Source organism: Phodopus roborovskii, unplaced genomic scaffold (assembly GCF_943737965.1).
Source record: "Phodopus roborovskii unplaced genomic scaffold, PHOROB, whole genome shotgun sequence".
In the NCBI taxonomy this organism is placed as follows: Eukaryota; Metazoa; Chordata; class Mammalia; order Rodentia; family Cricetidae; genus Phodopus; species Phodopus roborovskii.
This window is the reverse complement of record NW_026126571.1, coordinates 26479856-26502533: the sequence shown is the minus strand read 5'-3', so window position 1 is coordinate 26502533 and position 22678 is coordinate 26479856. Positions and strand designations below refer to the sequence as shown.

The 22678-nt window shown below is 42.2% G+C and overlaps 1 protein-coding gene across 2 annotated transcripts in view; it reads left to right on the top strand.

Annotated features, from left to right (window-relative positions):
* The window catches only part of Ube3c (ubiquitin protein ligase E3C), a 91936-nt gene extending 70969 nt beyond the window's left edge, over window positions 1–20967 (top strand). For both annotated transcript variants that reach the window (XM_051203087.1, XM_051203086.1), the window contains exons 19-23: window positions 3102–3314; window positions 8564–8752; window positions 8857–8923; window positions 11502–11632; window positions 19557–20967. In XM_051203087.1, coding sequence (XP_051059044.1) covers window positions 3102–3314; window positions 8564–8752; window positions 8857–8923; window positions 11502–11632; window positions 19557–19727 — 771 coding nt within the window. In that variant the 3' untranslated portion in view covers window positions 19728–20967. The remainder of the gene's footprint in view (window positions 1–3101; window positions 3315–8563; window positions 8753–8856; window positions 8924–11501; window positions 11633–19556) is intronic.
* The last annotated feature ends 1711 nt before the right edge of the window (window positions 20968–22678 follow it).

Here is a 22678-nt window from a genome sequence, read left to right as displayed (position 1 = left end):
CAATCATGCAGCTTTATGCAGAATGCTCTCCTTGGCTTTGAATTCATCTTTCATTTAGAAGTAATGGTGTTTATAAGTACTCCATGTTAATAGTATTAACCATTTTTGTTTGTTGGTTGGGGTCTTTTGTTGTTGTATTTTGTTGGGGGTGTTTGTTTATTTGTTTGTTTGTTTGAGACAGGGTTTCACTATGTAGCTCTGAATGTCCTGGAACTCACTAGGTACGTCAGATTGGCCTTAAACTGACAAAGATTTTGTTGGGGTTTTTTGTTTTTGTTGTTTTCTTTTTTCTGAGACGGGATTTCTCTGTGTAGCCCTGACCAGGCTGGCCTGTCAGAGATCCAGCTGCCTCTGCCTCCCAAGTGCTGGGATTAAAGGCGTGTACCACCACTGCCTGTGTATTAACCATTCTTGAGTGAACTGTGACTTTTTGGAACAACTTGTTTATACTATCTACTATGTGGGTAGTTGTAGTTTTATTATCTATTCTCTCATGTTCAGTACTGTCAGCTTTTTAAAAATTGATTGGGAAATGATTCATCTTCAGATCAGCTATAAATCACAAGAACATGCACCTTATTTTCCCTAGCTAAGTTTGACAAGGTCTTCCTAGAAGGTAACCTCTGGAGAGGTGCATTTTAGAGTGTGTGGTGGTTGCCCTCTGAAGCAAAACACCAGTGACATATAAAGTGTTTACTTTGTGGGAGATGTTCCCAACTATTTTCTAGTGCCCTTCTGAGCTGGGTGAGTTTCAAATTGTGGTCCTCTCCTGGTATCTGAGCACCCTCTGTATCTAGGCTTCACAATATATGTTTGAGAACTAATGACATCATAGATCCAGTATGAAGCAGGTGAATGAGAACTTGACTATATTCGGAACTGAGAGTGTTTGAAGAATGAGTTACCTCTTAATGTCTTACCATTGGGTCTCATAGAAGTATGTGATGTGACTGGCGATGGCCCCTTGCCTAGGAGAGCTGGGTAAGGGATTGCTGGTGAGAGTTAATTGCCCATGGAGGAAATTGTTTTTTATTTGGACATTGCCTGGACATGCAACTGCTCTGGGAAGGGGGGAAGGAACATGGACTCACCATGAACATTCTTTGGGTTAGACATATCTCAATAGGAAAAACACTAGTGAAGGAACTCAAGTTTCTGTAATCCATAAGAGTCAGTTTCTTAGCAAGTTAGGTCTTGGAGAAATGAGTTGGTCATGGCCTGCTCAGTGTGATGCTTATGTTTAAAGAGTGTTCAAGATCAACGTCCAAGCTGTTTACTAGAAAACTTGACAATGATTGGTTACAGCTTCCAAGTTTGCCTGTCAGGATAAGACACTAAGAATATGGGGGTGGTTGGTTTTTTGTTTTGTTTTGTTTTGTTTGTAATTTTATTTATGTGCTTTTGTATGTGTTCATCTACCATGGTACGCGTGTGGAGGTAAAGGTAAAGTTTTCTCGTTCTACCTTGCAGTCCCAAAAATCAGGCTTGGCAGCAAGAGCTTTCACCCTCTGAGCTACCTTGCCCCTGACTCTAGAAATGTTTTTTTTAAATCTCACCAATTTCTGATGAGCCAGTATTGCATTTTACAACTGTGGGCCATTGGAATATTTACCTCATGGCATGAATCTCTGACCTGATGTTGGAAATCTTTACATAATTTTACTTTCCATCTCTGCTAGGGAATCTCTGACTCTCTACACAGTAACTCACTAACAATAATTAATCCAATAGGTGTCAGGAAGTTCAGCTTCCAGGTACAGTGAGATGTTCCATTGCCCCAACCACCAGGGCCAAGATTAGAAAAATGGTAGGTGAGAGCGTGAGGGCCAGCAAGGGTCCTCACACTTGCCACTGGTAGGGGAAGAGTGCTAGCATTTTAGAACTTTTGGGGCAACGTCTTCCTTGTGCTAGCTACCTCTGTGCTCTGCTTTCTGCTCCTTAGTATATGTTCATGAAAGTTCAGAAGTGAAAACATCACACATGTCCATCACCAGGTAGATAGGTAAATGTATCACACCTCAGTAAATGAAAGAATCTCCAAAACCTGATGTGTGCTATCTTCTAAGACGTCTTAGGAATGGTGAAACCTACTGTTGGAGAGAGCAGACTAAGGGTATCTATGGAGGGGGCTCCCTGAAGTTATAACCAAGTAAGAAATTTATCAAACAGTCATACAAGGTTTGTCTATCAATTATACTGCAGTGCAAATAATTACAGAAATGTTAGAGATAAAGGTAGGAATGACGTGTAGTGAATACATTTCTTCTTTTTTCTTTTTTAGGCATATGTTTGTATATGTGTGTATCTCTGGGTATATATGCCTTTTGTATTCAAGAGCTCACAGAGACCAGAAGAGTACATTATATCTTCTGAAGCCAGAGTTACAGGTAGTTGTGAGCCATCTGGTGTGGGTGCTGGGAATTGAACTCAGGTCCTCTGGGAAAACAGCAGTCTTCTGAACTACAGAAATAGAGTGAGCAACTTTTGCTGATGTGACCAGGTCTGTAACCTCCAGAGAGCTGTGTTAAAGTTTTAGTGCACCTGTGAACATGCTCTCATTTGGAAATGTCATCAAGTTAAACTTTGAAGTCATACTGAATTAGAAGAGGTCTCAAAAATTCAATGACCAGGGTCTTTCAAAGATAAAGATGTGACATAGTGAAGACAGCAGGTACAGAGGCAGGAAACAGAGGGATGCAGCTGAAACCATGAATGGTAGAGGTGTCCAGAGCTTCCAGGAACTTGAAGGATCCATCTGTAGAGTTATGAGACCATACTCTGGTGTGTTTGAGTTTCCTGTTTGTGATCATTTAGTGCCTAACATACTACAACCCCTAAAAACACTCGTGTCTGACTCTTTATGAAAAACATTTGCTGATCTATTGTGGCATAAAGAACTTTGCTCTTACAAGTCTCATTTGGTATTAGCACTGTGGTTTCAGCCCTGGCCTGGCACATGGTAAATCATTGGTCTCACTTAAATTATCTCATTATCTTGGAGCTGGAGTCTACTTCTCAAGACTCTGTCTGTGTTCTGGTTATAAGAAGCATGAGGGTAACACTGAATGTTAATCCCCGTCTGCCCTGTGGTCTGTCTGAAGGCTCTGTATGAAAACATGCTGGTGGAGCTACCCTTTGCTGGTTTTTTCCTGTCCAAGCTACTGGGAACTAGTGCAGATGTGGATATACACCATCTGGCCTCACTGGACCCCGAAGTCTACAAGAACCTGCTTTTCCTCAAGAGCTATGAGGAGGATGTGGAAGAGCTGGGTCTGAACTTTACTGTTGTGAACAATGACCTGGGGGAAGCACAGGTGAGTGGCCCTCATTTCACCCTGTCGTCAGTGGGAGGTGCTCCTCCTACCACTCCACCATGGCAGTGCGCAATTGGAAAAGGGCTCAAGCCTTCCGGGTCACTCCTGTTGTCAACATCTTTGCAGGGACAGCATGCCCTGCCCAACAGTCCCTGCCACTCTGATTGTACCTCTTAACTGAAGCTGGAGCTTCTTTCATGTCCATCCTGGGCAGGGACTGCCAAATCTTCCTTCCCTCACATCTTCCCGTTCTCTCCTGCTGCTTTCACCGTATTTGCTGGGGACAGGGACCTGTATTAGGGTCAGACTAGGTTTTGATGTTGTTTTTGGTTTGTTGGGCTTCGTCGTTGGGTGTGTGTGCACATTTGTGTATATGTATTTTTTGTGAGACAGGGTTTCACTGTGTAGATGAAACGGGTTGATCCCAAACACACAGGTTTGCCTACTTTTGTCTCCTAAGTGCTGGGATTAAAGACATGTGCCACCTCATGCCTGGCCCAAATTCACTTTTTTTTTTTTTTTTTTTTTTTTTTTTTCTTTTTGCTTTCTTCTTTTGGGAGGGTGGTGGTGAGATGGAGTCTCACTGTTATAGCTCTAGGTGGCCTCTAACTGCAGGATCTACCTGTTTCTGTCTGTCTGTCTGGTGCTAGGATTGAAGTTGTAAACACCACACCTAGCTCTAAACTAGTTTTTGGTTTGGTTTGGTAATTTTTCAAGACAGGATTTATCTGTGTATCCCTAGCCCTGGCTATCCTGGAACTCACCGTGTAGCTCTGGGTGTCCTAGAGATCATTATGTAGACCAGGCTGGCATTAAACTCAGGTCTACCTGCCTCTGCCTCCCAAATGTTGGAATTAAAAACATGAGCCGCCACCACCAGCTGGCATCCAAGCTAGTTTTCTTGATATCAGCTTTATCATTATAGAAGTCACATTTCATGAAATTCACCCTCTTAGAGGAAGTAGATTCGGAATTGATAGGCATCTCTTTAGCCAATTACAGAATATTGTTTGTCTGAGGAAGAAACACAGTTGTTTTCTGCCCTACTTTGGCACAACAGCATACTATTCTGTCTTTTATAGGATGTGTTGTGTTCCCAAAACTTAGAAAACTCCTTAAAATGCTTACAGAGCTGTCCATGTTGATGAATGCAGAATGCTAGCACCTGAGAAGCTGAGGCAGCAGAATCACACCTTCTAAGTCAAGTTGAGCTCTACAGAATTTGTCCCAACAAAGAGCAGAAAACATACTTCATCCTCATGAATAGCTCATTACTAGCCTACCAAACCAACTGTGAGCTAAGAAAGCACAGACTATAAGATGTAAAGTATTAACAAGCATGACTTAAAATTTGTAGGTGGAAAAGTTGGAGCTGTAACCCAGGCGTGTGCTAGGCGGACACTGTGCCTCCAGGCAGCATTGTTAGTCCTTGGTATAGAGTCTTTTTCTGAGTTCAATAATTGGGTTAGTAGTCGCTTTAAATTTTGATTTTTGCTTGTTTGTTTTTTGATTTTTCTGGACAAGATCTCACTAGTAGTCCTGGAACTCACTATGTAGACCAGGCTGGCCTCAATTGCAGAGATCCATCCACCTTCCTCTGCCTCCCAAGTACTGGGATCAAAGGCCTGTGCTACTACATCCAACAAAATTTTTTAAAGTTAGATTGTTTCTTGTTTCTAATGTAGATCTTTCAAAGGTCCTCAGTGCATGAGATACAAGTAAAGTTCTGGTGTATATTCACATAGTAAAGTAACTATAGAGAGTAAGTCACTGTATATTTCAAACATCTAGAAGAAAGGAATTTGGTTACTTTTATCATTGAAAAAATGATAAATGTTTGTGGATGTGTGTTTAACCGGATTTAAATATAATGCAGTATATACATCAGGACATCACATAACCCATGAATGTATTTTGTTTTTATGTATCAGATAAAAAATTAATTTAGGGGGTTGGGGAGAAATTTCCTAAAACATTTGTAAAATATTTGCTGCTCAATCATGAGGACTGCCCAGGTAGAAGACCAAGTGTCCTGACCTGGAAACATCCTGGGTTTGTTCTGTGCCAGGGTTCCAGAATTCACCAACCAGTCACTCCTAGGGAATAAGCTGTTATCCCAACATGAAGAGAGCAGGGACCAGGACTGGCTGGAAGGTGAGGTTTGTACCATCACCATAGGGATATTTTCATTGTATAGCCAGTGTGTATACTACTGCTGCCCTGTATTTTGGTAGCATGATTTCTTAGCTAAAGTTTCTGTTGCTATGAAACACTGACCAAAAGCAACCTGGGGAGAAAAGGGTTTATTCATCTTACAGCTTGTAGTCTGTCATCCAGGGAAATCAGAGTAGGAACTCAGGGAAAGAACCTGGAGGCAGGAACTGATGTAGAGGCAATAGAGGAGAGCTGCTTACTGAGTTGTTTCTTGTGGTTTGCTCAACCTGCATTCTTATAGAACCCAGGACCACTAGCCCAGGGATGATCCCATTGATCCCATCAACAATGGTCTGAGCCCTCTGGTGGGAACAGTTTTCCTATTGAGGTTCCCTCCAAGTAACTCTATCATATGTCAAGCTGATATAAAAACTAGTTGTCACACTTGATTAGTACTGTGAGGTGCTCCCTGTGAGGCAGCTGTTGGTGGCATAGAATTTTCCACTGAGTTAAGAAGTAATTGCCGGGTGGTGGTGCATACCTTTAATCCCAGCACTCAGGAAGCAGAGGCAGGAGGATCTCTGTGACTTCAAGACCAGCCTGGTCTACAAAGTGAGTTCCAGGACAGCCAAAGCTACACAGAGAAACCCTGTCAAGGGTGGGGGTGGTAAATGGTAATGTAGGAATTACTATGCCAATGATTTGATTAGGAAAATACAGAAGTACAGGTTTAAGGGACTTCTGCAGAAGTAGATAGAAGCAAACAGTCCTCTGTGCCGTGAGCTACTCACTACTCTTCCTCTGTAAAGTAGCAGTTCTGTTCCCAGAGTATCTCCCTATTGTGAGCAATATGCCTGTTTGTTAGTTCAATAATAAACTTAAATTTTAGATGCTAATTTATACATGTTTACTGAAGGAAAAAGCCAAGGGTGTAACCAGACCATAAGTAATTATGAACTGTCTGGAGTCATAAGACCTTGATTGAAATCCTCAATTTTCTTCTTGGCTATTTGGCCTTAGACAAGTCACGGGGCCTTCCCTCTTGCAGGAGGAGCTATGGTGTTGGCACAGCTGACCTTCAGAAGTGCCAGAGGAAAATATCTACAAGGAGAGCTTCCTTGTGCTGCCTTTTCATTGCACTGCTAGGGGTGACACTCAGGGCCTCATGGTGCTGCTCATTTCCTCTATTGCTAAGCTATGCCCACAACCTTCTCTTCTGCCTTCAAAGGGAATCTTAGTGCACCTATCAGACCTACAATTTTGGCACACTTGGGTGACTTTTAAATAAAAATAGATGTTTAGATTTAGTCTAGGGGATTTTAAATTTAAGGTAGTATATCATTTTGTTAAGTTACTAGAAATTCCACCATTTTATTAGTCAGGATAATTGGTGGTCCTTTTAACTGAAAACTTGATTGTTTCTTTGTCTTCACATCATACAATCACATCATCTGTTACCTCCCTTAATCCATTTAGAGGAAGCAGTGTTTTTATATATGGAAATATAATAGCCAGCCTCAAGAGGCCTGTTTAACAGATGATCTGTCAGCTACATACAAGCAGAGGAATTAAGGTAATGAACAGTCCTCACTCAGCCCAGAGACAATGGGTTGAAAGCCCATTGTGATATTTGATGGGTCCCAAACTAAGAAAGCAAATTAGTAAGAAAGATTGAATGTCTAAAATGTAAAATACTACAGGAAGGAATCAGCTGAGTTAAACGCTCAAGTTTAAAGCTGCATAACTTTCATGAAATGGGAATTAGCAGACTGCCTTGCCCTCCAGACCCAGATGCAGATTGACTTAAGTAACGTTATTCATCTCACATTGAAACACCCTTTATATAAAGTGGTAAACTTGGGAATATAAAAGCCACTACTCAGCTTAAAGTATGTTCTTGTTATGCTGGAGATTTAAAGGAGCTGTGAAAAAAAGAAGGGCTGGGATGGTGGTGGTGCCAGAAGTTTTGTGATCTACATTATAAGCACCCTATAGCCAAAGCTTGCCTCCTGCTTCCCCAGACACTGAGCCCATTTCAGACCATCGCTCTTAGTTTGCTAACAGTAGTGCCCTTGTTTATGTGAATACACAAAAATGTTTTTCCTTCTTATTGTGTGCCTCCATACTTGTGCTGCCAGTATGTGGTCCCGGATGGCCTTGAATTAACTCTCCCTTTGCTTTCTAAGTGCTGAGATTGTAAGTGTGCAGTCCTACACTTGATTATTGTATGTTCTTTATCCACAGAAGAGGTAACCTCCACTAACCCCAGAAATGCATTTCTTTTACATTGTTATAAACAAGGCATTTCAAAGCATGCTCTTGTAGCTGATGGTACTGCATCTCTGGTGACCTGTAGTGGTCTTCTCTATATGTGAAAGTTCACACGGTCACAGCACCTACTACTGAGGCAAGAACTCACTTTAAGGTGAGAGCTGTGTTTTTACTGCACTACTTTCATACTGGCCCTGCCATGACAATTACAGAGCTATTCCTTAGATTCATTCTAAACTTAGAATCATGGTGTAACTATATTAGGAGTGGGGCGTATTTTATTTTGTCTTCTCTTTTTCTTTATTTTTTTAGTTTGTTTTGAATTTTAGTTTTAACAGAGTTTTCACTCTATAACTCAGGATTGACCAGAAATCTCCCTACCTCAGCCTTCCAAGTGATGGGATTATAGGTGTGTCAGTATCTTACTCTTGTCCCTCTCAAAAATCATTTACCACTGTCTTTTAAATCAAACATTTTACAGTAGAGACAACATTCTAAAAATGTGAAGGGAAATATGATAAGTGCTTATTCTCCAGAATGAGTACCTTGTTCTCTCTGGAACTAAAATGATCCTCTGATTCATAAGTTTGCCCTTAATGACTCTACTTTTTAAAAATGAAGTTGTCATAATTCCATTACTGCATGATTCCTTAGTGCTGGGAAGAGGACAGGATGCTTAATGAAGGGAAAGACAGAAGGTGTTGCCTCTTGCCATGGCTGTCCTGTGAGCTTGTGCTGCTGTTGTATGTTGGATTGGATTCTTGTTTCTGAATCTTTTGTTTCTCGTTTTCATACCTCTAGAACCCTGTGCTCTATGTTCACAGGTGGTTGAACTAAAATTTGGTGGGAAAGACATCCCAGTAACTGGGGCCAACCGCATTGCCTACATCCACCTGGTGGCTGACTACCGGCTAAACAAGCAGATCCGACCACACTGCCTAGCCTTCCGTCAGGGTTTGGCCAACGTTGTGAGCCTAGAGTGGCTCCGAATGTTTGACCAGCAGGAAATTCAGGTACCGTGGCTGCTACTTTGAAAGAGCATTGATTATCTCAGGAAATAAAATATTTTCTGAAAAATCTCCCTTCAGGTTTACAATTTAACCTTTTTTCCTCCCAGGTATTAATTTCTGGTGCACAAGTTCCTGTAAGTCTGGAGGACCTAAAATCCTTTACAAACTATTCAGGTATGTGGGCCCACATCTGTGTGTACCTTCCCCATAGGTCCGTTGTCACTGTAACCTCTCATATGGACTGTGTGCTGTGAGACACAGGACACTGCCCCCATCTCTATCTGTCCACCTTACTGTTAAGAACTCTTCTAGTCATTTGCAAGGCTTGGGAGCTATCTTGTCATGAGAGTGAATAAACTGATTTTACACCATTTCCCAGTAACACAGAATGGAATGTCCTACTGGCATGAGTAAAATGTGTGAAATTTAAAGTGATCAAGGACGAAGGTTTTCATGTCTTTAGGCTAGTCAAAGTTTCAGTTACCACACAAAAGAAACTGGATAGATTGAACTAAGTTGCAATTTTTGGCATTACAAAAGATGCCATTAAGAAAATAAAGTAACTAGGCAGTAGTGGTGCATGCCTTTAATCCCAGCACTTGGGAGCCAGAGGCAGGATCTCTGAGTTTGAGGTCAGCCTGGCCTACACAGAGAAACCCTGTTTTATGTGCACCTCTTAGTATTATGTCCTCTGGAACTCTGGAGTTATAGGCAGTTATAAAAAGCCAAGAAGGATGCTAAGAATCCAACCGAGGTCCTCTGGAGGAGTAGCTAATGCCTTTTAATTGCTGCACCATCTCTCCAGTCCCCTTTTCAACAATTTTTATGTGTCTGCGTGCGTGCGTGCGTGCGTGTGTGTGTGTGTGTGTGTGTGTGTGTGTGTGTGCGCGCACACACACACTCATTTGTACACACATACACAGTACAACAGCATTTTTTGTGGTAGTCAGAGAACAACTTGTGGAAGTGAGTTCTGTTCTTCTAATATGTGAGACCCAGGAATCAAACTCATCATCAGGGACCCACATGGTAATAGAAACAGAGAACAACAGACACACACTAATAAATATACAGGGGGGCTAGAGAGATGGCTCACAGGTTAACAGCACAGCTCTTCTTTCCAGAGGTCCAAAGGTTCAATTCCCAGCAACCACATGGTGACTAACAACCATCTACAATGAGATCTGATTCCCTCTTCTGGTGTACAGGCATACATCCAGGCAGAATACTATACATAGTAAATAAATCTTTTTATAAATAAGTATGTAACTTAAATTAAGAAAATAAATTCAAGGTAGGGTAGTCCTCAGGAGACTGAGGCACAAGATTTCTGTGTTCAAAGCAAATCTGGGCTACAAAGTGAGACTCTGTCTCAAAAAACAGAAATTGGCTGGCTCAAAGGGAAGAGAAAGGAAAGGAGAAAAACTCAACTGTGCTGTGTTAAATGGCATTTTATATACAGCATCTGTGGAATGAGAGACAGAGGTCAGAGGTGGCTGTAGGATTTTTGTGAGGAAATGGAAATGTTCTAAATCTAGATGTATTGGTGATTCTAAATATACTAAAAATCACTTAAATTTGCATGTTTGTTTATGTGTGTGCATTTTTCTTCTGTACTTGCTGTTGCTTTAAACCTGAATTCTAATCTTATATAAAAGCAAATAATGCCAAAAGTCATGGTTTCTGCACTCTCAAGTCATATGTTTTAAAAAATGCCATTGTTCCGACCGAATATGCCCTGGGTTGCTTGACCTTCCTTGACTTGCACTGAGAGCTTATACCTTTAAGGATCCCAGCTATTCCAGTAAATAGACTTAAATATTACTATAGTCATTTTGGTGCCAATTAATGCACTTAAGATATCTTATTGATGTTATTTCTGTAGTGGATTAACAATGAGAGAACAATATATAGCAATTATTTTAGTTTTAGGAAGCACTTAATGAGATTAAAAGCTATAAGTAGCAGATAGTACATTTTAGAACTGTGTCTAATCACAGGCAGGGCTGGTCGTCAGCCATAGGCTAAACCTTATTATCAGAAGGAAACACAATAAAATTATCAAGACATGGAGATCACATTGGCCAAATGCCTAGCTCTCTGAAAAATAAGATGTGTCTGCCATTCTAGATGTGTAGCTAAGTATCAGTTCCTACTCAAGAAGGGTCTACTCCACCTGTTGTTGATTTCTAGCATTTGCTAGGCATCATTAAATGCCCTCATCATGCCTATTCTGGCTCAGAGTAGCTCTGTCATGTATGTTCACATCTTCCCTCTGCCAAAGACCAGAGGCAAGTGTCTTAGTTTGGATTTCTATTGCTGTGAAGAGACACCATGACACCTCTTATCAAGGAAACATTTAATTGGTTCAGTCCTTTATCATCATGTTAGGGAGCATGGCAGCGTGTAGGCAGATGTGCTGCTGCCTACATCTTGGCTTTCAGGAAACAGGAAAGGAACTGACACAGTGGATGGTATTCCTAGCATAGGAAACCTCAAAGCCCACCCCCCCCCCCACAGTGACACACCTCCTCCAACAAAGCCATACTTCCTAATAGTGCCACTCCCTGTGAAATTATGGGGGTCAATTACATTCAAACTACCACAGCAAGTATCTTCCAGTTTGGCTTTTAGAAAACCCACTCTCTTCTCTGACAGGCCCCTCAAAACATGGGTGTTGTACTTCCAAGTTTGTTGCTCCTGCTCTGCATTGGTTTTATTTTTAATGCATAGTGTGTTCATTTTGTCATAGGGGGCTATTCTGCCGATCATCCTGTTATTAAAATCTTTTGGAGAGTTGTAGAAGGTTTCACTGATGAAGAAAAGCGCAAGTTACTCAAGTTTGTAACAAGTTGCTCTCGCCCCCCTCTCCTGGGGTTCAAGGTATGCATCTTTCATACCATTTATTTTAAATCATACAGGCCTGCCCACTATATGTTTGTTTCTTCTTGTCCCATTCTGAGTACTAAGTGCTATGGTAATTGTATCTAGACTTGTGTTAACTAGAGAGCCTGTGTTCAGATAAGCTGCCTGGAGTTGAAATCACCATGGTATTACTTTTCCATTATAAACTGAAGAAAACACGGCTAAAAATGTTGGTATAATGAAGATGAACAGAAGTAGATTTTTGGTAATGGTTGTTATTATTCACTTGCCTTACATTATCCTAGCCTTGTTTGGTTACTCCTGAAAATTAGTGTTAATCTCCTATATCTTGGCCTACCTATCACTTTTAGTAATTAAAGTTATTGGGGATTTTGGGGAAATAGTTCAGTTAATTAGTAAATACTTGCCATACAAGAAGGAAGACCTAAATTCATTTCTTAGTACATACCAGGCAAGATGGTGCATGCTTTTAATCCCAGCACTCAGGTGGCCAGGACTCTTGATAACTGTGGGTTGGCCAGACTGTCTACATAGTGAGTTTCAAGCCAGTCAGAGCTAGTGAGACCCCACTGTCTCCAAAACAAACAGATACCCAGTACTCAATTGAAAATTGCTGGGCCTGTAATCCCAGCACTAGAAAAGTGGAGATGGAGAATCCTTGGAACCTGCTAGCCAGCCAGTCAAGCTGAATTAGCAAGCTTGAAATTCAGTGAAAGACCTGCCTAAAAACATGAGTGAAGGGCCAGCAAGATTGACTACTTGAATCTAATCCTGGTTCAATACTGTACATTGGTAATGCCAGTACTCCCACAGTACGTTGGGAATTGGAGACTGGAAGCTCCCAGGCAAGTGGAAGGAGAAAATACACTCCTTAAAGTTGTCCTCTGTCCTCAACATACACTGTGCCACACACAGTATATTTTTAGAAACCAGGGGGAGGGCTATTAAGGAAGTTGTCCAACCTCTTGCTTCCACATAGATGCTAAGGCCCACCCACACAGGCATCCACACACAAAAAAGGTTGCTTGAGAGACATTTAATGATATTTCCTATGTTCATTATAAAACAAAATGAAGCAGCATTCATACTTAAAGAATATACATAGTGGAGCCAGCAAGATGTCCTATCAGGGTTGATGAGATAGCCCACTGAGAAAAGCACTTGCTGCCAAAACTGACAACCTATGTTCAATCCCCAAAGCCCATGTGATGAAGGGAAAGAACAAACTCCCGAAAGTTAACCTCTGACCTCTACAACTTTCTCTCACACATATATCATGCAAAAAAAAAAAAAAAAAAAACCACACTAAATAAATATAATACAAATTCAAGATAGACATAGTGGTGTATACCTTTAATCACAGCACTTGGGAGGCAGAAACAGGTAGATATCTATGATTTCCTGCCAGCCAGTTCCTGCCAGTTATATCGTGAGATCCTGTGTCAACAAAAACAAACAAAAATGGCTCAAGTGTGTGTGTGTGTACATGTACATAGACATGTGGAACCAGCATAATTACTCCGTAGTTAAACTACTGCTAAGCCTGGCAGACTGAGTTCAGTCCCTGCGACCCACGTGGAGGAAGGAAAGCCAACTCCCACAGATGGTTCTCAGACCCTGAATGTGAATGAGTGAGTTAATTTTAAAAAATAATATACTTACTGAACAAAAGAGAGACCCCCCCCCCAAGCCAGGTGGTGGTAGCACACACTTTTAATCCCAGCACTCAGGAGGCAGAAACAGGTGGATGGGTCTCTGTGAGTTCCAGGACAGCCTCCAGAGCTACAGAGAAACCCTGCCTCAAAAAAAAAAAAAAAAAAACAAGCAAAAAAGACAGACCTTGATTTCAAATAAGGTAGAAGGCAAGAACACCCAAGGCTGTCGTCTGCCCTCATATATGTGTTGTGGCAAAACTGGAAAAGAGACCCTCTTTACCCACTTTAACCACTGACCTGGCCATGTTTGCTCTATAGTTCTGAGTCAGGGTAGGGACATTTCTTTTTCCCTCTTGTATAATTTAGTTCATATTTCCATAAAACAGATATTCCTGTAAGTCACCACAATTCAATAATCAACAATAGAGGAATTTTCTCATTGTGTATTGGCACCATGGTTTAGAATCTGGCTGTTCAGTCTATACAGCTCTAACAACATTGGAGAGCTTCTTAGAAACAGACATTTGTAGGCCCTTGGGACCACCTGCCTCATACTACTGTGTGGAGCTAGGAAGCCATGATTTTAACCTGTTCCAAGTATCTGAGGCTTGGTGAAGTGATGCCACTTGACCTTTAGTCTCCTATGGAATTTGCCTTCTAGGTAAGAATCCAGTGTGCTACCATACAGGGCATGCATGGGCATGGTTTTTACCTTTTGGGTTTTTTTGTTTTGTTTTTAAAATAAATTTTTATTTAAATTGAAAACAATCTTATTTTACATACCAATCCCAGTTCTCTCTCCCTCCCATCTTCCCATGCCTCCCTCCATCCCCCCCCCCCATTCACTCCCCAGGGGCAGGACCTAGGCCCTCCTTCATGTATCTAGGCTGAGACAGTATCCCTCCATATGGAATGGTTGGGCTTCCAAAGCCCATTTGTTCACTAGGGATAAATATTGGTTCCTTTGCCAGAGGTCCCATAGACCTCCCAGGCCTCCCAACTGAGACTCACGTTCAACCTGTGCTGTTACCTCTGCTGTCAGACTGGGGTCTATGAACTCCCACTTGCTCAGGTCAGCTGTTTCTATGGGTTTCCCCAGCCTGGTCTTGACTCCTCTGCTTGCTTTTTGTTTTGTTTTGAGACAGCATTGCTCTGTGGCTCTGTAATTCAGGCTACTCTTCAACTCACTATTCAGCCCAGACTGGCCTCAAACTCTTTAATTCTTCCACTTTGGTCTCTTGAGTGCTGGGATTTGGGGTCTATGTTACCTTACCAGGTTAAGTATACCTTTAGTTTTTTCCAACTATGTGTCCTGGACAGTTTAGGTAGGTATAAGCAGATTCATTGAGAGTGTTTTGGGATGTCATCTTAAGAAGTGTGCTCTGGACAGATGATAGCATTTGTTATGATGGCTCAACCTAGAAGAAGACCAAGTCATCTGGTAGGACACCATGATCTGGAGATACTCAGAAATTTAAAAGATGTAAATTACTGTAGCATGAATCAGAAAGTATGAGCATTGACATCTTGCTGTGACTTCTACCTAAAGGCAAAGCTATAGTTGTAGGGCAAAAGCAGAAGGAAAAACTCATTGAGGGTGTAAAAATGTTCCAAACCTGGGTAGTGGAGCTAGTGCCACGAATCTAGCAATGCAATGGATTACTAAATCAGAAATTTAATGACCAAATCCTAACATAGACCAATTATAGTTTACTTAAGCTGTTTTTTGTTTCTTTTTAATTGACATAAAGAATCTCAGTACTCAGATGAAAATTGTAGAAGGATCTGCCAGGAGCTCATTTTTTTATAGGAAGTAGCTGTCCATACTGCTGAGTTTGGGAACAGTGAGTTATAAGAAAGAACTATTTGTCTTAATCCCAGCACTCGGAGGCAGAGACAGAGGCAGGTAGATCTCTGAGTTTGAGACCAACCTGGCCTACAGAGCATGTGTCAGAAAAGGCTCCAAAGCTACACAGAAAGACCCTGTCTCCAAAAAAAAAAAAAAAAAAAAAAAAAAAAAAGGAAAAACTATTTGGTAACACATTCCTGTAATCCAGAACTTGTGTGGGGCTGAGGCAGGAGGACTAGTAGTTCCAAGCCATCCCATAATACATAACAAGACCCAGTCTTCCAAAAAAGAAGAGTTCCATATTAGTTCTTACAGTTGTCATGTCAGACATCAGAGCTAAAAAATAAAAAAGCATGTTGACCTTGTGGCTCTCGGTGGTGCCTGTGAGTGCTGCAAAGCAGGGAGGGAGAGAGGGCAGGCAGCCAGTCATAGATCTAATGTGCTACAGATAGCAAGAAACTCACAGAGCACCTCTGTCCAGATATTAGGGAAGAACAGCATCTGCTAAAGCTAATTAGAACTTGGTGTGTTTATAGTGGGATTGTTGCAGGCCAAAAAAAAAAAAAAAATCATTAAATGCTGTAGAAAAATTGTTACCATCAGGCCACACAGTACATTGATCTTTTTTTTCCTCTCTGCATTAATGCAAATTTCCATTGTATTGTATTTAATTATGTATAAAGTGGTGCCCTTGACTCAGATTTCAATAAAGAACTTCATCTTTTCACTTTCAGGACTCCATTAGGAAACTCAATTAGCATTATGAAAGAAATAATAAAATATGGTGGCATTTGCCAGTCCGTGGTGGCATACACCTTTAATCCCAGCACTAAGGAGACAGAAGTATACAGATCAGTTTGAGGCCAGCCTGGCTACTTAGTGATGTCCAGGTCAGCCAGGGCTACACAGAGAAACCCTGTCTCCAGAAATGAGTGGGGGAGAGAGAACAAATATGGTGTCCTGGTGTTTCACCATGAAGCGTATCTGGAGCTTTCTATTTATTTACAAAGGAACTGTTGACCCTGCCATCAAATATTTCTAACTCGTTTGTGGTAGTTTTGTGGTTTTTGTTTTTCGATCTTTTTTTTTTTTTTTTTTTGTCCTTCCGAGACACAGGTTCTTTGTGTAGCCCTCACTGTCCTGGAACTCGTCTCTGTAGATCAGGCTGACCTCAAACTCACAAAGATCTGCCTGCCTCTGCCTCCAGAGTCCTGGGATTTAAGGTGTACACTAGCCACGGGTTTGTGGTGCTTTTATTTTTGTTCCTTTGAGTGTGTGAGGAGGCGCCTGCCCTTGTGTACTCAGAACTGCATATGGAATGGAATGCTGCTTGGTTCTTTATGAGAGATTCGTAGTGACACAGTATGTTGTAATTAGGGATAAAAAGAGAATGCTTTGTTCTTGTTTGCGGTTTTGTTTTGAGACACGGTATTTCAGCCAGCTTCTGTTTTACTGAAAATGAACTTCAAATTGTCAAGACTGGCCTGAGATTCACAATAGACCTTCTGCCTCAGCCTCCCAAGTACTGGAGTTTGCAGGTGTGCAACCCCACACTCAGAGCCCAGTAAGAGTTTTAGCACATTATATGCCCAACATAGTTCATCTAGGTCTTGTTTGTTTGAAACAGAGTCTCTATTATGTAACTCAGCCTCCCAAATATTTGGAGTAAAGAATGTACCACCACGCCTACCCCTTTCCAGGTTGTGTTCTTACTCAGTGAGGAAAACATGAAACACTTGCTGAGTTCAAAAGGCACATCCAGCAGTCTGCTGAAGTGGCAGTTCCAGACAGCTAGTGTGGCATGCCTTGTGTCAGGTTCCTGCAGAGGACACTGTTACATTGGGGATCTTGTTTAGATTTTGTTCTCTATTCTGCTGCAATAGCTGTGAGGTAACTACATTTCTTACATTGTTGGATTTGCTTTCCCTTCTAACAAAACCTGTTTCCAACATAGCAAATGGGAAGCACTGATTAGGTAGAAGAAAAAACATTTGTTCCTTCCCATTTGGGCCACTGTTGAATCTTATTTTTGTTCACTGTCAAAAGCTGCTCCTTTTGCAGATGATGGTGGCACACACCTTTAATCCCAACACTGGGGAGGCAGAGACAGGCAGATCTCTGTGAATTAGAGTCTAGCATGGTTTACAGAGCAAGTTCCAGAGCAGGCTCCAAAACTACCGAGAAACCCTGTCTCAGAACAAAGAAAAAAAGAAGGAAAGAAAGACAACAACAAAGCTGCTCCCCCCCCCACCCCAGCATTATCTTAGGCTGGTGATACAGTTTACATGTAAGGTACTTGCTTAGCATGTCCAAGCCCTGACTGACTTAAATTCCAAGTACCACCTCCAAAAAAAATAAAATAATAAAAATCAGGACCATTTCTTTCTCATGAGTTAAAGATTCTTTTAATTTGGAGGTGGAGGGGGGAGGGGCTAGAGAAATGGCTCAGTGGTTAAGAACACTAGCTGGTCTTCCAGAGATCCTGAGTTCAACTCCCAGCAACCACATGGTGGCTCACAACCATCTGTAGTGAGATCTGGTGCCCTCTTCTGGCCTGCAGGCATACATACAGACAGAACCCTGCATACATAATAAATAAGTAAATCTTTAAAAAAAAAAAAAAAAAAAAAAATGAAGGAAGATGTCTTAGTCAGGGTTACTATTGCTATGACCAAAAGCAGACTGGGGAGAAAAAGAGTTTCTTTGGCTTACATTTCACATGAAGAAGTCAGGAGAGGTACTCAATCTGGGCAGGACCCTGAAAACAGGAGCTGATGAAGAAGCTATGGTGGAGTACTGCTTGCTCAGCCTGCTCTCTTATAGAACCTAGAACCACCAGCCTAGGGTAACACCACCCGCAATTGGTTGGGCCCTCCTCTATCAATCACAAATTAAGAAAATGCTCTGAAGCCAGGAGGTGCACACCTTTAATCCCAGCTCTCCAGAAACAGAGGCAGGTAGATCTCTGTGAGTTCTATGCCAGCCTGGTCTACAGAGTTCCCAGAGAGCCAGGGTTACACACAGAGGAACCCTGTCTCAAAAAAAAAAAGAAAAGAAAAGAAAATGTTCTACAGCAGTGGTTCTCACTCTTTCTAATGCTGTGACCCTTTAATATAGTTCTTCATATTGAGATGACTCCCAACCACAGTTATTTTTCTTGCTACATCATAACTATAATTTTGCTACTGTTATGAATCATAATGTAAATATCTATGTTTTCCAAAGGTCTTAGGTAAACTTTGTGAAAGGGTCACAACCCACATTTCCTCAACGGAGGCTCCCTCCTCTCTGACTCTAGCTTTGTGTCAGTTAACATAAAACTTACCACAGAAGGCTAGCTAGTGTTTTTCAAGTGGTGGGATCACAGACACAGCTTGAAATACTTCCAGTGAACAACATAGTGTCCCATCAGGTGGCCTTAAGTAATTTGCCTTTACTCTAGTCACAGCACCTGAAGAGCAGACCTCCAAACTCCCATTGTCTTGTTGGCATTTACAATAAGGGATGTGCTAGGCTATCATCTGAAATCTATACCAGCCAGGTGGGAAAATAAGCCAGGACTAGCCCTGCCTCAGTTTCCTGAGTACTTGATAAGAGATGTTTATCAGGGGCTGAAGAGATTGCTCCTTAATACCTGGTTAAGCACAGTGGTTGTTCTTACAGAATACCCACATGGTATTCTGATGATCTGATGCCCTCTTCTGACCTCTTTAGGTATCAGGTACACATAAGGTTCACATACATACATGCAGGCAAAATGCTGACACACCTAAAAACAAAAATAATCTTTTTTAAGGGGGTTGGGTAGCCAGGCAGCATGGTAGCATATGCCTTTAATTCCAGCACTCAGCATTCAGGAGGTAGGAGCAGGCATATCTCTGAGTTTGAGACCACCCTGGTCTACAAACAGCAAGGGCTACACAGAGAATCCCTATCTTTAAAAATAAACAAATAACATGGTGGCTTACACCTTTAATCCCAGCACTTGGGAGGCAGAGGCAGGTGGAACTCTTGCTCTACAGAGTTCCTACATGATCAGGGCTGCACAGAGAAACCGTGTCTTGACAAAAACCAAACAAAATAGCATAAAGAAAGGCAAGGGTTTAAAGAGGTGCCTTGATGGTTAAGAAAGAGCTCATTCTGCTCTTATTGAAGACCCAAGTTAAGTTCCCAGCACTCAACGTGGAGCAGCTTATAACCACCTGTAACCCTAACTTCAAGAGTATCCCAACACTTCTGGCTTCTGGGTACTTGCACTTATTAAATAATTTAAAATAAAACCTTTTTTAAAAGAAAGAAAAAATACTTTTAAGAAAGGCCACTGCCCGAGCAATGGTACCTCTGTGGCAGTGCAAGCTTTAGTGGGCTCCAGGCTATGCCAGATCCCTCTAACCATGCCCTGTGTCCTGTCTTCCAGGAGCTATACCCTGCATTTTGCATTCACAATGGAGGCTCGGACCTTGAGCGGCTACCTACAGCCAGCACCTGCATGAACCTGCTGAAGCTCCCAGAGTTTTATGATGAAGCCCTGCTTCGAAGCAAGCTGCTTTATGCCATCGAGTGTGCTGCTGGCTTTGAGCTTAGCTGAGTTGAGCACAGGGAACTTGATCTGACCCAGAGGCAGCCAGCACCTGCCAGACCCCCGAGAGCACTCAGGCGGGACCCGCGGCTCTCCTCAGGCCTTCTTTCTGGCATTCCTCCCTTTCTGATTTTTCTTTTTTTAAGATAATTTTATTGTGAACAGTCACTTACATAGATGGACATTGCTTTTCACATAACTTAACCATTGTTATGTGCCACGTGGCTGGTTTAGTAATTTTGCCAAGAAGAGCACAGATTTTAGACTAGTGGCAACTCAGTCAAATTAACCAAAGATGAAGCTTTGGCCTTGCTGACCCAGTTCATATTCCCACTGGGTCAGGACCCGAATCTTGGGCTGATACACAGAGCCCGGAGCCACTGCTTCTCACGTGGTTGATTGTTTACAAGCTTCATTGTAAAAACTGAAGGCATTTTTTCCTGCTGCCTTTTCCCAAAGTGATTAGGTTTGGAAAATGGATAACGCTAGTATTATTTTATTTGTGCTTTTTAAGCCATGTCCCCCAGGTGGGACTCGCATGCTTGTCTTCAGACTCCTACTGACCTGCATCATGAGGTTTGGACATGGCTGTGTGGGTGTGAGGTGGCTGCCGCCCTCATTGCTCTTTTCCTGTCTCTGCTTTGTACCTGGAGAGCTTTCCGGGAGGCGGAGGAGGGTCGGCCCTGTGCTTCCTGAGGTACTGTGTCTCCTGCAGTGAGTTGGCGACTGGGGGATGTGAGCACTGCAGCTTTTATTAAAGTCATTTGAACCAAAGTGGCGGGCTGCGTCTCTCCGTGATCCACGCGCCCTCCTGGCCCGGCAGTACTGCCCATCATGTTAGGGAGACTTGCCAGGCCTTAGCACCTCTGCTTCCTGCTGCTGTTTTGATGAAAGACAGCATCCCTGGCATGTGTCAGGGGAGAGCATCAGGCCAGGTGATTCTCACTTAGGCACTTTATCAGGGTCCTACTTGTTGCCAGGTGACCACAGCCTCTGCAAACAGGAAGCGGGAAGCATCTAGGAGGCCAGCATGCAAGGACCAACATGGAGCTGGTGAGGACTCCAGACCCCGCATCTCTGCCAAGTCCAGCGTCTTTGTGCCTGGAGGCTCTTTGTGCTGTTGGGTTAGGTGACCAGAATTAGCAATATACTTTTAAATGTGGGCAAACCGAATGACTCTTAAGACAATGACCATTATCAGACAAAATGTATAATTTCTTAATTTGAATAATAAAGTGTTTAAATGCTATTTGTAGTCTTGATACATAGGAAGAAATAGCATTTATCCTTGATTCTATTTTTTGTTTGGGGATATTTATGTTGAATGTCCTATATCTTTTTATTAGTTAATTTGTGTATTAGTATTTTAGAAGTGAAGTATCTGAGACTGGAGATAAATTGGCAGTTTACATATTTGTGTTTTTTTTTTTTCTGTCTGCTCTTCTGAGCTTATTTATTTATTTGTACATCCTAATGGGTGAATATTGACATTAAATATTTTCCCCCAAGATTGTGTTGGAGTGCTATCCCAGGTCAGTTGTGTTCTGCTGTAGTAGACAGGTCACATGTGCCACTGTGGAAAGCCACACAGCCTGTGGTCCCTTGCATTCAGCCATTTGGGGCCAGCATCAGCCCTGGAGTACCCACTAGAAGTGAGGAGCTCAGGTCCCAGTTCTTAGTGGGTCTTATATTAAATTGCTTCCTAAAGGAAGGTTTGCATGTCCTCATTGTTCTAGGTGCCTTTGAGTTTGGTCCTGTTTTGCTTACTTTGGGTGACATATTTCTGAGACTTAAACATGGGGCTGGTGGTTGGTTATCATAGGTGTTTCCCGTGGCCTGTTACATGCTCAGAGAACTTTGCTTTGGTGTCTGTGGGCTCATCACATAAGTGTTCTCCCACCAAATCAAATGTACCAGGTGTGTGCTGTCACTAAGTAGGCACAGGTACGTAGAGTCACCCAGCTGAGCTATAGTGCACTGAGGTGCTGGCATTTGTGTGCATGATCAAGAGTGCTTGTTGTAGAGTTAATCCTTGCAAAAGTTTCCTGAAAACAGCATAAGCTTGAAACTATATAATTACTTGGGGCTGGAGAGACGGTTCTGTGGTTAAGAGGACCCGGGTTCTAATCTCACAGCTCACAGCTGTCTGTAACTCCAGGTTCTAACACCATCACACAGACACACATGCAGGCAAAACACCAATGCATATAAAATAAAAATAAATTTTTAAAAAAACTTTGTAATTACTCAAATGGAAATTAAGAAAGCTGGGTGGTGGTGAACACCTTTAATCCTAGCACTCCAGGAGGCAGAGACAGGCAGATCTGTTCAAGGACAGCCTGGTCCACAAAGCTGAGTTCCAGAACAACCAGAGCTGTTACACAGAGAAACCCTGTCTGGGGGGTTGGGGAAGAAGGAGTCAACTGCTCTTCCACTCACACCCTCAAGTTCTGATGTTGCATAGTGATCTAAACCAACTGGCGACCCAGAGGTCCAGTGCAAAAGACCACTGATCACATGGAAGCCTCTGTTCCAGAGACCTGAGAGTTGGATGACTCTAGGGATGGGTATACTGTATGTGTCATAGGTGCCACACTTCCTACAGGCTACACATACAAAGTCCATGAATGTGGGCTCTTGATGTCTTTGTTGCAAGTTTAGCAGTTGTCACATTTCAAACTTTCTGTACCATTGTTACTCTGTAATGGTTGTCTGTGATCAACAGTCTGTGTTACTACTGTGAGAAATTGTTCTGTGTATTCGGGCAGGTGGCCATGAACAACTTTAATCCCAGCATTCAGGAGGCATAGGCAGATGAGCTCTGAGTTTGAGGCCAGCCTGGTTTTACAGAACCCTGGACAGGCTTCACAGACAAACCCTGTCCAAAAGATGATGGATGCATGGTTGGGTGGGTGGAGCGAGCCAGTCAGTGGTAGTGCACACCTTTAGTCCCAGCACCC